The sequence below is a fragment of the Asterias rubens genome, chromosome 11 (assembly GCF_902459465.1).
Source record: "Asterias rubens chromosome 11, eAstRub1.3, whole genome shotgun sequence".
Lineage (NCBI taxonomy): Eukaryota > Metazoa > Echinodermata > Asteroidea > Forcipulatida > Asteriidae > Asterias > Asterias rubens.
The window spans coordinates 13,860,076-13,875,122 of record NC_047072.1 but is presented as its reverse complement, the minus strand read 5'-3'; the positions used below and the strand labels follow the sequence as shown (position 1 = coordinate 13,875,122).

The following is a 15,047-nucleotide window of genomic DNA, read 5'->3' as shown; positions in this document are numbered from 1 at the left end:
AAGAATGCAGTAATTTGATCAAAGAAAGTGTCACCCAGATCATAATACAATTTGAGAGCACAGCGGTGTGTCTTTTTGGGGCATTCGACTTCACAAAAACCACGCACTTCATGATTCATTCATCATTATTGATTTTGCTTATAATTTTTTTTACTATTTCAAATATTAATTTGCATAGGCAAGAATGTCCTCAGGATGTACAGTGTATGTATGTCAATTGCATGTATGTCTAATTGTGTTATTTCTATAAGCACCATGCTTCTCTTCAGTTGTTGAAGATTTATTATTTCATTGCTTTGATCATTATTTTGTTTACATGTTCTACCTACCTCTATTATTGTTCCTGCAATAAATCCAACTTCAACATGTCATTCTACATCTAACAGACTCCATATCAAGTCTACTGCGGCCTTAAACCATTAAACCAAAGTGTCCATGTAGAGATTGCTGACCAACCTTTCCTTTGAGATTTTAATCAAATTTAAGGCTGATTTATTCCCAACTCTTCAGAAAGTTACTTTGATAATAGGTTGAGTGTGTGGGGTAATTGTTTAAACCAGGCAATGCAGTATCTTTCAAATTTCTAGTAGCCGTTAAAGCCTACTGTCAAACAACTTATTTCCACCAGGGCCAAAACATTCATTTTGATTTAAAAGCAAAGGAGTTGAGATGAAAACCTTAGCCTGTCTATGCTTAACCTTTGTCTATGCTTAAGCTCTTGTAATGTACAGTACTTTTTTATTCAGTAATGACCTTGTTCACTCTTCATCTCTAAATAATTGATTTGTTAAGTGTAGTTTTGTGTGTTTACAAAAAATTACAGATACTGATGTAACTGCCTTTAATTGCTCAATGGCTGCATCACTGATTTAAAAATCTGGGTTGTATGGCAAAGTAAATTAATTATTTCCTACTCAATTTCTCTCTTTAAAAATATAAAAATGTCCAGTTTTGCAGACTATGCTATGAATTCGGCAGGCAATAATTGATTCCAGTCGATACATTCCTTATGACAGCTCCTCAGTCTCGTAACTTTGATCAAATTCCGAAGCATATTTGTGCCAGCGTTTCACCCTTCACGGTTCAGGAGTGTTAGCAGGCAGGCGTTCAGTTGATGGGTGTCATCAACATGGCACAGTGGTTGGTGATGCAGGAATTTAATGTTGAGTTGATGAGTTTGAAGATGAAGAAGCCTTGCTTGAGAACCTCATGGTAGATGTTTTAATTGCAAAAAGCATCTAGCGTGACACCGTCTGTATAGTATCATCTGGAATAGATTCCTCAACTGATGTCATAAAATATAGTAGTAATCAGCTGGGGTCCCCCAAGAATGTTTCAAAACTGTTCGGCGTACTGAACACAAAGTTTGGTCCTCCGAATGTTATTGACTTGATCTAAGGAATGGTTTGTAAATTTCTACTGTGCAATCTGAAACATTTTTATCTGCAATTGTTTTCTATTTTTGTGAATTTGATGTAAAATCAAAATCAAAGTTACAAATTTGCTTAACCGCCCAACACGCCAATTTGTGCATGGGAATATAATCCTAAGTCCAAATTTGTTGGTTACTGTTCTGCTATTCCTTGTTCAAAAAAAACTGAACGTCAAACCTCGGACAAACATTTGGAGTGCACTGGCACGTTAATCTGGAGGTCCCAGGTTCACGTCCCGCTCTTACTCTTAGTTAATATTTCTTTGCTGAATGATTTTATATACATTTTAACTCTGCCAAGAAAAACTAAATGAGGAGGGCTTTGTAGGATTAGGGAATGAGAGTCTGAAAGAGATTAGTCAATCGTGAGGAAGTTTTAAGCAATTTTGTTGTAGGTTTTTTAAGGGGAATTTTTAGGCATTGTCTCTATTTGTGAATTATCAAATGGTTGTATTTTGACAGTTTAAAATCATGAACTTTTAATTTGTTTAATAATTTGTTATTGTTTATTTTTCAGACAACGACTTGACAAAATATTCAGGGTGGGGGTTGGGTGGATAGGGAGCTTTTTATCTCGCAAGTACTACCAATATAACTTTTTTTTTAAATTGTCTTGGATGGCTTAGGTCTGATGACAAAATCTAATAAGGTTTGATAAAATCAAAAAAATCAAATAGGAAGTGGATTTCAGGGATGGATTCCTCAAAGTAACATTAAATTAAAACCTAGATACATACTGTTCATACATAATCTATGAAGCAAATGTTTCTTCCGTGTTATGTTACAGTTACTTGTATTTCTAGATTTCCAGTCTAAACTGCTAGTTCTTGGAATAAACTAACCTGCTCTAGAGCCATGGCAAGCAGTATGGGTCATAATTCATTTAAAATTGTCATCCAAGTATTATCTTTGAGCTTGATGCCAGATGGTTCTTGGTTGGAGTTACATGTAGTCAATTTTCCTAGATCTGCTTTATAAATAAATTAGTCAACCATTTTTTAAATAAATAAAAGATGTTTCTTGAAAGGAATGTTATGTTTGTTTAACTTTGGGGAGATGATATGTAGGCTATACACACATTGTGGTGGAAACTCAGAATTCATAACATGCATTAGCCTCCAGTGCAACTGGAAAATATAAAAGAAATTGAGATGGTGCGGTCTTCACTAAAGATAGTTACTTTCCCTTGTTTTTTACGTGATATTTTAAATAATCCCCTGGCTGCCGCCTCGAAGATTATATTGTATACTTGGGTGTGATCCTGGCCACACGTGTGGTATTTGACTGGCACTCCAGAAAAAAGATATTAACAAAATAGGCAGACCGCCATCATTAGGCCTAGATAGCTCTGTTGGTTCAAATTCCGTTTCCCTTTGCTCAACCCCGATTTAAAGATAGCTCCATTAGAAATTTTAAATGAAGTATGTTTGAAATCAGAAATAATCTTGTTGATTGTTCAGCGTGGTGTTATCAAACTATCTGTTTGTTTTACAATAGTTGGAAAGCCATCATTGTTGCTAGCCATCTACCGCACACTTTAATAAAGATGCAGTATCCTACGCTACTTATTTAGAGTGCCACGTTTAGTTATCAAGTCACGGTGTATCATTCAGCATTATCTTTTTGATACCTGCTTAGTTCAAATCTATATACACTTGACATTGTTGTGTCTCCATTGCACCTGTTCTCATTGAGGGGTCATATAAATGCTGGGTGATAATTACTCTAATTGCCAAAGTGAAGTCATGATCAGCACGTAGCTGGCCCAGTTTTTCTTTCTTCAGAGGTTGTATGGCCGTTAGTCTTTCTAAATGTCAGGATCAAGAAGCATTTTGATGTGGTCAAATACACTGATGCACCTTAAATGTTGACAAGGTGACAAAACATGAGAAGGCAACTGGTGTTGAATGACTTAATGATGATTAAAGGGAATTTGTTTAAACATGGTTTAAAGCAATGGGCTTTAGCTGACCTCTTTTTTGTAGCTTGGTTAAATCATTTGAGTTCGCTTCAACATCTGGCCCAATTTAATAGCTCTGCTTACCTTAAGCAAAAAATCTGTGCTTACAGAAACAGCGAATTCTGTGCTTACGCCAAGCTCGGGAAATTTCGGCTTGTACACAGGCGTAGTCCGCGTTACTAGGCGTTCTATGCTTACAACACTAGAACAGAAATTCGCTGCTTGCCAGGCAAGCGGAGAATGGTGATCGTAAGTGCAGAATTCAGCGGTTGGCAGATCCATGAAAATGGGCCCTGTATGAATAATAAAGGTACTGAAATCTGAGAGCTGATTTTATGTACTTTTATCATATACTTAATGTGGAATTGGCAAATTACTACCCAAAAAGAAAGGCATCTTAAAATGTTTTTCACAAATCCAAGGACCATTAGAAACATGCAAGCACACTATAAAAGATAAAGTGATATCTATATCAACATTATTTTCAAAAATATATTCATAAAAAAATCTAAGCTGACCAAAAAAATAAATTAAAAATAACAATCCTGTTGTATTTGAATCATTTCAGGGAAATCTTTTCCATGTGTTTTGAATTTACAACTTATGTCTCGGACTGAGAAGCTTAGTAGTAAATTGTGATTGGTGAGGAACATATTGAACAAAATCTTCTTCTATTCGCAACCTTGCTTATTCCAGCTGTGAAGCATAATATTTGTTTGATGCACAAAAGATGTGATTGGGTCTTTCTCTTTGACGACCAAACCAGGTTAGGATCACTCTACACCCCATTGGTCCCCCATGGGCTGCTGCACATCCCCTAGACCTTGGCCTACTTCTTAAGATCCTGTTAAAGGATCATGCTTAATGCTGTGACAATCTCCTCAAGAAGCAGAAAGAAAAATATATTCCACCCTCCATACCAACATGCTCAGTAAGATGTTGACGACAGACTAGCAATGGAAATTAGACCACTCCATCCCTCCACCCCCTTCCAGGTTGTAGACATAATAATTTAATTTGTCATCTGATGTATATTTGATACCACACATCCTCAAAGACTCATGGATCACCATTGTGAAACATGACATTGGTATAGCCACTTAATTGACATGTGTGCGTCATCGTGCGCTCATAACAAGAGACTGAGCTATTCTTAACAAGCTGAGGTTTTATTTTTAGACTCAGAAATCATCAAAAACATTGTGTAGTGTGGCTGTTTTTAGACGCTGTTTTTTTTTTACGAATCCATCAGCTGAGTTTTGTTGGTGTAATTGCACATTGACAGTGTTGGTTGTCATGGTTATAAGAGCTGGTATGATCGTTCCATGTAAGATTTTGTCTGAAGCTAGCTAATTGTTACCGATCTAAAGTAAAATGGAAATTGTTCTGCTACTGAATGTAAGACAAGTGCAGAAACCTTGCTGTTAATTATGACCATTCTACCATTTCTATCCCCTAAATGTTAGTTGTTGTTAGTTTCCCTTTGGACTAGGCCGTTTTTCTACGAAACTTTCACATTAAATTGAAATGTTGATAAAACAAACTGAATTAACCACGTTTTTTTTACAAACATGACTTCCTGTTTTTTATACCTCAGTTTGATTGTATTACAGAGTAAAAACTGATCGAAAGTATCTTATAAGTAAAGTGCGCCCAACCCTTACATCCGCATCTATTTTAAAACCAGGAAATAACCGTCTGATTGAAGAGATCAAATACCCCCTTTTTCAGGGAGTCAGTTTATCCTTTCATTTAGCTGTAATTTAACCAACTCATCACAAACAGCTATTCAATTCCAGGGCTCTGCATGTTCACTGTTTAATAAGGATCTTTCTTAATTCTGGTTTGGGGTTTGTGATGCATTCAAAACATGATGAACATTTCAAATCCAATTTGAGAAACTCTTCATCGATATCAAGTGACATGCCGCCTAAGTTTTTCTTCCAATGTTCAACTGATTGGAACCCAGCCAGGTAGCATGTTAGGGTACGGTACCCCCGCAATGAGAATACAGAATAAGTCTGCCCAACGGCGGATTTTTATTTAATTTGCCATAATCAAAGTTGATCGGCTGGAAAATTTAGAATAAGTAGAGATAGATGACTTTTGTGATCAGTAACTAGGAAACGTGCACATTTTTGTATTAAATTTTACCAACAACACAACCTTCAGCCATCAACTCAGCATTTGGATTTCTGTCTCTCATAAAGTCAACTTTATTTATCTCTTTTTGAAGAATTAATGCCACTTGGAAGGAGACCATACAACTCGGCAATAACAATACCTTGGTTGTTCTAAAGTTTTAAAGTTTTATTTCTTTTCAAAGTGTAATTTATGAAGTGAGTTTCTGGATAATGTGTCTTGTAACCCAACCCTTATACGTACGTATGGGTCCATGGTGCAATTTATAATGTGCATTGAATGCTGTCTTAAACCTTGGTTTTTGTTCTTCTTTTAATGTGGTTGGTGGAAAAACACCACCAGGAAACTTATTAGTGTGTCATCTTCTTATACCAATATCATATTTATAATCAACTTTGAGACCTAAGTACATTTTGTAATAAAAAAAATGTGCAATTACAAGATTTGAATTCCAGTACCTGTCGTTTTAACAATGTTTATGTCTGAATATTGGAAATTCCTTATGCACACTTGCTGTTAACTGCTTTTGAATGAATGTTTTTCCAGTAGCATGATCTACATTTAGTATTGGTGAAAGATACATTCTAGTTTTCCATTAATGAAGCTCCTTCCACAATGGCCAAATTTGTCGTTGGTCTTGCACGTCAACTTAACCTCTAGTCGTTGATGTATTACACCGCACCCAGTAGACTTAATTTGGTAATGACTTCGAACTGTTACGTTGAAATGTCACCAGTACACATGTTCCTGTCACTTAGATTGTGGTACGATGTAATTAAAACCATATTGTTGTAGTTTGCCCAAAGCTTTCATGGTATTAAACTTGGCTGATCAGATTGGCTCTGTAAATCCATGGAGCAACAAACTGCTCCATGGTAAATCATAGACCTTTAAAGACACTGGACACCATTTGTAATTGTCAAAGACATAAATAACAAACCTGTGAAAATTTGAGCTCAATCGGTTTTTCGAAGTTGCGAGATAATAATGACAGAAAAAACACCCTTGTCACACGAAGTTGTGTGCTTTCAGATGCTTGATTTCGAGACCTCAAATTCTAAATCTGTGGTCTCGAAATCAAATTCATAGAAAATTACTTCTTTCTCAAAAAATATGTTACTTCAGAGGGAGCCATTTCTCACAGTGTTTTATACTATCAACAGCTCCCCATTACTTGTTACCAAATAAAGTTTTATGCTAATAATTATTTTGAGTAATTACCAATAGTGTCCACTGCCTTTAAACATTATCATCCATTATTTATATTGTACATTGCAGATGAATGAAAGAATCCTTAATAACAAAGTTGGGGGACATTAACTAGGTTATAAGAAATTAAAGTATCTATGTAGGGCCTTTATCAATATTTGTTGTGGTTTTTGGAATCAGACGAGATTCATAGTGACCCATCTTTTCAGAACCACCCCAACTCATTTAGAGATTATCATTGCATGGTGTTACCACAAACCTTACTATATCGTATTTCCACTAAGCAGAGTTTCAAATCCTAGTTGTTACAAATGTGAAATATGGAATTGATAGTAATGTAACCATGATCAAAACAATATAATTGCAGAAGACTTTGGTCTACTAGTGTTTAAATTTGAAGGGAGGAGTGAGATTCTAATTCAGTACAATATAATATCCCTCTCTCTCTTTCTCTCCTACAATAACTGGATCTACTTTTCTTGAGTGTGACTTGTATCAAACTCAAATCACATTAAGGAGAACTTTCCCACTTTTTCACTCATTTTTTTACATAAAGGGATATCTCATTGAGGTAAATTAGATACTATATTATTTCAAATTGAATGCAAAAGTGGTGGCGCCATGCGGAAACTTTTCCCAAACTTGTAGTTTGTCCCACCAAGACAAGTGTGACAGACAAGATATGTAACCTTACATTTAAATGATGATTTATGTCAATGAACTTTATGAAATATTACACTCATAAGTTTTGTTGTTGTAATCATTTAGTCTATTCTACACTTGCCTGTGGGTAGATACAAACCGCTGTAGTATACATATCAACCTTAAAATTTCACCACAATGTCTCCCACACGCAAGCACACGCATCCTGTTGTTGAAATGTGATGGTATGTCATTTTTCATCACATCCATAAATACTTTACGTGACATTTTCAATGATCAAAAATCCTCCATGAACCCATGGCCCAAGATTCTTGGTAGTTGTTGAAGCCTCCAAAAATGTTGCTCCCAAAGTGAAACTTTAAAATATATTTGCCATTGATTTTAATAATTTGTAGTGGATTTTGAATTTCTTTATTTCTTTGAAACATTTTTCATCAAGGGATATGATATCCTAAAGCTAATGCTATCCTGACACAATAACCAGATCGTTAGCTTATAATAGAAATATTGGAACAGAATAAAGTGACTTGTAGTAGACTGGCATCCCTGGCACATGTGTAGGTGTTATTTGGATCTGTCTACAAAAACAGACGTACTAATAATTTTTGTTACAGAGGATATTTATAAATCTTACTTCAGTTCAACCAATAAAGGAAACAGAATACTTGTCATTGATTTAAGCGTACTCAGTGATCATGGTTCAATGAATTGCTGTCATTTACCTGCTTCAAAACGGAAGATTTGAAATGAAATGTAAGAGTGAATTGTATTGGAAAATCGTCTGAAATATCATATTAACCATTGTGTGAATGGAAATTGTCTGCATATCAAATGAATTTGTCCCCACGTCTTGACGATTTGCTCATTTGTAGAAAAGAATCAATAATTGCGGACAAAATGGGATTGATTTTGTTATTTTCGCTAAAAGAAAGTACTGCAACCTTTTTAAAGCAGTTCACTGGAACATATGTTTCTTAGAAATCCTACCCTAAATTGTTCACCCCTCTGTCAAACCAACAGCCCTGCTGCCCCCTTTTTGAAAAGTTTGATCAGCTGAATGAATTGGATATCTCGCTTGACCCACATGCTCAGCAGACAACGATTGTTTCGTTCTTCGTATCCTGCTCTGATTCACTCTTAACATCTGTCCTCACTCAGTGCCATCTGTATCGTCAGACGAGACAGCTTTTGGCAGTTGGGTTCGCCTCGTGAAGGGACATCTCATCTCATTGGCATGGGGTTCTTATAGGGTCAGGGGCAGAAGCCTTTTGATTTACAAAGTGCAGAAACCTGGATTAAGTTATATGGACAGGGTTTGCTTGGCCGTTCTTTGGTAGAACATTGTCTTCATCACAATTGATACATTGAATTTCAAAATATTTATCTCCAAACTAAAACAACAAAATTTGATTTCACTGATGTTGCAGTATCGAACCATGTTACACCAGTTTCAATTGATTAAACTTTGTATGTACTGATGTAAGCACGATACCACTACCACAACCCTCATATCAGGTTTAGGTATGGCCTTCAATTCAAACAGGACTCACTGAGATTATGAAGAAGTTGTGACAAGATCATCCACCGTCTTCTTAATGTCAAAAGAGGGCGCTGTAACACTTTACCAAAGAGGTATTTTGATCTGGTTTGATGATTACACACTACATACGTATTTCCAACATGTGTATGATATTATTTCTGAACAGAAATGTCTTAACCAATAAGCTCCAAATTGTCCCAGTGGATTTCAAGTCTGATGGTTTATATCTGTCTTGGGAGACTCCTCAACTGAGCATAGAGGGTCTTTGAGTGAACTCCTTGCTTCATAACATTGTGTGGTTCCTACTTTTGACTGATATTTTAAGTAACCAACTTCTGGTTTTGTAATCAGTCTGGCTTTGCGCTTGGTCGATTCAGTTAAGTCTTTAGATGAGTGATAGTTTATAATTGCCAGTGTTAAGTATCCTTTGAAAACAAATTCCCCACAGGCACATCGTTAAGGCTTTTATTTCTTGTTAAAATTATAGGGAGGTTGAACACTTAAAAACAAGTAATATTAACTGTTTTAAAACACTTATATCGCGATATTAATTTGGACACGATTTCGATATCGGATGGATTTGGTTTTAAATCAAAATATCGATATATCGAGATATATCGCGATAATCGCGATATATCGATTAAATATTGCGATGTATTTGCTAGCTGAGACATCTTGCACCCCATAGGTTTGGAGTAAAACCAGAAGAATAGGTCATTAGAACACCTCTCTTATGCTAGGACTGTCTCTTCTACAACTTTCACTTATTAAGACTGATGATGTCAAATTTCATGAATCGCGATTATATCGAATATAGCGATACTTTGTCGGCGATATATCGTGAATAAAATAAATCGATATCGCCCAAGCTTAAATCTGGGCACAGCAAGAAGACAAATATTTGACAGAGAAAGCAACAAATACTATTTACCTGTTATTAAAATTTAGTTCTTATGTTTTAACCAAATTCCCCATATGCCCATGGTTGCAGTATATTAATTTGTGTTTAAACATAGGATGCATATTTCTTTTTTTTATCCTCAGGAAAAACCAATTGTGTTGAAATTGTTTTGTTAGCTTATTAAATCAATATTCATAAATACCTCAGACAGTTTCGCTATTCCTATTGGTGGAGAGCGTGTCACGTGGGTGTGTATAAACCTTTGTTTATGACCAGTAAAAAGTGTTGAAACATGGGCGTGACACGCGAGCTTGCACCTGTTCTTATAAGACAGTTTCTTCATTCCTATTGGTCGAGAGCAACGGCTGAAACAGTTGTGCCACATCATGCTATACGCGCGACGCGCACAGCATTCCCTTATAAGGAGTTGTTTACCCGAGGGCGGCGGAGGGCTTTACGTTGGGATTAAACCACTAGTTGAAAACCTCTTCACTACACATTGATTCCCTTATTAAAACATATTTTTGTTTATGTAAATCATCTCACAACTATTTTTTGACAGGTAGTGCCTTTTTTCATATTGAGTATGTATGCAAATCAGCTCATTATTCATTATTTCTTGTTCTCTCATTATCCAGGAGTACATGTACAGCTTGTGGTTGTCAACGAGACGACCATGACATCATCCATGATAACCTAGTGACTGTATATGAACGTCTAGGCATAGATACCAAAGACCACAATGAATTAGTACGTAGCAAGGAACGAGCCTTAAGTCTTGGCTACTCATGGGTACCGCAAGGGCTTTCTCCAGCAAAGGTAAACAATGTTTGTCTGTTTTCATTAAGACATAAGGAGACTGCAGAAGAGACACACAGGGTAGTTTGGCCAAGGTGACTGTTGAGTGTGTGCACTTTTCCAATATTGATGAGTTGTACCTGGTCAGTCTGCTGCCACCTAGTGTTCCCATAAGTCTCCCATTAGAACTCTATGGAAAGTTAACAGCTTTGTTGAACTTAATTCTTAAGTTAGAGTCTTGATACAGTGTGGGTGGAAATGCCATTAAGTGTACATGCATTTACACATTTTTTTTAAGTGGGGAAAAATCTACTATTCCATACTAAATTAATACTTATTTTAACCTTAATAATAATAATAATAAACAGCATTTATAAGGCGCATTATGAATAAAAGATTCCTCTATGCGCCTAGGTTTTGCATGGTTTTAAGGCAGTTTATATGGCACGGAGAGGTGTTTTCTTCTTTAAGATTAAAAAGTCAATTCACTAGATGCTCTCCATAAAATAGAATGCTGCCCTCTATCGACACAAATAATTTTGGAAAAAGTTTCCCTCAAAGTTTTACTGTATCATTCCTATGTTTGTTAAAAGTAATAATAAGAAAAATAAAAAACTTACAAAGTGCACATAATATGTAGCTAAGGGCAGGCCCTCAAGGCGTGACAACCAAACATACAAAATATAATTATCTATATTAACAACCTTAATTCCCAAAAGGTGGAAGACTTCATGAATTCCCTTCCAAACAACCAAATCCCGAGGCTGCATAGTGCTGGGGAGAAATATCGGGATCGGCAGATCATCCTTCAGATGCCTCGCCAGGACCTGTCAGAAGATCTCTGTCGACACATCCTGGATGCAGCCTCCACTGAGTGCTTCTATCAATTCATTGAGCTCAGAGATGAGGTTGCCTTTTCAACAGGAAGGGTTAAAGATTACCTTAAGGAAGATCAGGTATGTAGAATATGGAAGCATGACAGGAGGATGAGGTTCAACAGTGTGGATAAGAAGCTCTGAAACGCAAAGCTCTTAAAGCCATTATACACTTTCGGAACAGGAAAAAAAAAAAAAAAAGTTCACAGGTTTACAAATAACTTACAGGGTTTACAGAAGGTAATGGTGAAAGACTTCTCTTGAAATATTATGAAAATTTATTTTGTGCTTTGAATGTCCATGATCTCCACAGAGTGCCATACAACTTTATTTTGATCGATGGTGGAAAAACAAATGAAATAAATTATACCACATGAGTACTCCTTGGCAAATATGACCAACAAAGCAGAACCTTTTGCTGATGAGTTTTGCAGATTTTGGGCTCTGTGGTTATTTTTTTGAATTGCCCTGTGGGGAAATGTCTGGGTAATGATTCTCCAAATGGCAAACATTGCTGTGAAATAACATTCTCAAACAACATTCAGGAATTGGAATGTTGAATACCAGACATTCCTAGTTAGAAACAAGTATGGTTCAGCTTTTATGAAAGGTAATAACCATTTAAGGATAAATTGAAACCAAAATTAGGAGATTATTTTAGTGCAAGCCTTACTATGTCCCATTCCTACAAAAGCGTTTCCAATTAAATTATCTAAATAATTGAACTGCATTGATTTAGTTGTCAACCCTCTCCACCAAAGAAATAGAAATAAATACAAATAGATGTGTCACAGAAGCTGTTGGGTTTTTCGGGTTCAGAAATGAGAAAGAGGTACCACTTCCAAATGTGGACTATAGCCTAACCAGATAAGGACAAACATGACATGTGGTCGATTTCACAAAGAGTTAGGACTAGTCCTAACTTAGGACACTAGTCCTAACTTAGGACTAGTCCTAAGAGATATACAAAACGTGTGGCTAGTCCTAAGTTAGGACGAGTAACTCGCCCTAACTCGAGATAAGACTAGTCTTAATTGTTTGTGAAATCCACCCCTGTATGCTTCATTTTTGAAAGGGCAAGGCATTTGCTCCTTGGTAAAGGTCACCCTATGAGGAAATTGTAAAGTTCTACTGGAGCATTTCAAGGGCAACAAGGTAATGACCAGGGGGCGTGGAGGCAATCGCCTTCATTGCCTTCGTGAAGTACCAGGCCTCAAATAATACAATTGATTTAAACAGAACAATGGGACAGACAATGATGTAGTGGTTAAAAAGGAGAATATTTTCATAAGATTTGAAGATTGTTCTTCAATTATTTCCTCTTTTATGTAGGAGTGCTTTAAATGTGGCGGTGAGATTGAAGCGGGTGATATGGGTGTCTATGCAGACTTGTTAGAGGACGACTCGTTATGCTGGCATCCATTTTGTTTTACCTGCTACTCCTGTGATGAGCTTTTAGTAGATTTAGCATACTTCCATAAAGACGGGCATATCTTCTGTGAACGGCACTACGCTGAGCTGGTATTACCTCGCTGCATCGCCTGTGACGAGGTAGGTACTCAGTTTTATTGAGTGACTTTTGTACTTTTTTTTTTTACAGAGGGCGTTTCTACTGTGTTTTCTACAATTTCAAAATCTTAATTGAGTTGTTTCTGTCTTCTCAGCGATGAAGAATTTTGTGCATACCAATGCACACACGCTTTCATGACCATCAATATCATATATTTTCACTTCAAGGGGTTAATGTCTTTACATGCACATAGGGTCAAAGGTATTCATGATCTAAACAAATCTTTACCTTGCTGTCATGACATGACCTCGCGCTATAACGAAAAACATCCTTTAAGTCACCGGTCCTCTGCTCATTAATTATGGTCACTGAAGAAGACCAATTAAGATAGGTTCACCTGGAAGACAAGGAAATTCAATTAGGAACTTGGTGGCTTGTTTGACAAAGAACCCCCAAGGTTTACCAAACAGTTTACATTCAGACGTTGATCGTACAGTGATCATTTGCTGGGAACCACAAGCGTAAGAATCGAAAATGGAGGTAAGCTACATTCTCAGCTGTGAATTATTTGTTTGAAACCAATATCAGTGGCAATGTTTCGTACAGTAATCAACTTCATTGGTGTCACTTTTATGATTGTTGAGACTCCTCAAACATTTTTTGGAGACCACCACTATGTGTTGGGTTTCAATGCCTTAGAAACTTTCAGAAAGGTTTACTTGTTTGCAGCACAGTTTGGGTAAATAGTGTGAACCAAGTATCAATATTATTTCTTCTTTACATCAAGGGATGTAAGCACTTGGCAGGCAATTGTCAACCTTTGCCAATGATTTGTTTGATGTCTAAGATTGTGCTTTGTACCAAAACTAGGAGAACATTGTTGATGGTTTTATCAAAGTACTTCAGGAATTGTGATATTCGGTGTCAGTTCTGGATTCAAAGCCTCACTTTTGTGTTTACCATGATCCTTGGAGCTTAGAATAATTCATGTCTTGCTCTTCTTGTTTCTGGTTCTGAATTGCCAAAGACAAGGGTTTTACAGGCAGTGGAAGATTTTGTTATCAGTAAAATTTAAATAAGCACATTGTGGGTGTTGCTTCTGACTGTGATAACGTGTTATGGGTGAGGGGCATGAACTTGTACAAAAGTGCAGTCAATTAACTGGTTCTATATCAACCGCTACTTATATATGTGGAGTTGGTGGCTTTGTTTATTGAAAAAAAATACTACATTTTACTAGTTAAATTCATACAATTTCATCTTTTTGTCTAGATGAAATAGCATTAACATGTATATTCTTAACTTTTTTAAAACACCTGTTCGGGCACTTTACCTGATCAATAGGGATTGCCTTACAGATATCAAGGTTAAAAACCTCCCTCTTGTGGAATAGAATGAGAATATATTGTTTGAGTTTCTCAAGTATCGAGAGTTGAAAGACTGGAAAAGAGTTTGCTGCCCTCTGTTGAGATGGATCATGGTTTTAAACTGGATGAAACCTTGTGGAATGGAATGAGATAATGTTTGTGATTCTCTGGAAAAGAATTTGCTGCCCTCTGCCGAAAACTTTTGAATAGGATGATAAGTTTTAATTTTCAAGACTTGTTTGCTGCCCTCTGTTGATGAAGTGGCACAGATTTTTATGTTGGAGTTGAGCAGCTGATTATTGTCATGCGTTTAATTTTACAAGTAAATGACATATAGGTCGTGCAGCAGTGAGGCAGATCCATTATAGAGTAGGGATACATATGAAGGTGGATGAGATGTCAAGTAACATCATCCATTAAATCAAGCTCTATCTAATGTGATCCAGAAGATCTTGTTTGTGGAAGCAGACTTGGGCCCAATTTCATAGAGCTGCTAAGCACACAAATTTGCTTAGCATGAAAATGTCTTCCTCGAAAAAAAACCCCAAAAAAAACGGATTACCAACCAAATTTCCACGTGATTTTCAGGATAAGCAAACAGCAGCTGAATACCAGTAACAAGCAATATTCAACAAATGAAAATTGGGATG

General features: G+C 36.4%; 1 protein-coding gene across 1 annotated transcript in view; it reads left to right on the top strand.

Annotated features, from left to right (window-relative positions):
• LOC117296733 (prickle planar cell polarity protein 3-A-like) overlaps nucleotides 1-14,311 on the top strand; it is a 29,904-nt gene extending 15,593 nt beyond the window's left edge. Inside the window, exons 3-6 of the mRNA XM_033779777.1 lie at nucleotides 10,486-10,666; nucleotides 11,365-11,601; nucleotides 12,853-13,071; nucleotides 14,303-14,311. Coding sequence (XP_033635668.1) covers nucleotides 10,486-10,666; nucleotides 11,365-11,601; nucleotides 12,853-13,071; nucleotides 14,303-14,311 — 646 coding nt within the window. The remainder of the gene's footprint in view (nucleotides 1-10,485; nucleotides 10,667-11,364; nucleotides 11,602-12,852; nucleotides 13,072-14,302) is intronic.
• The last annotated feature ends 736 nt before the right edge of the window (nucleotides 14,312-15,047 follow it).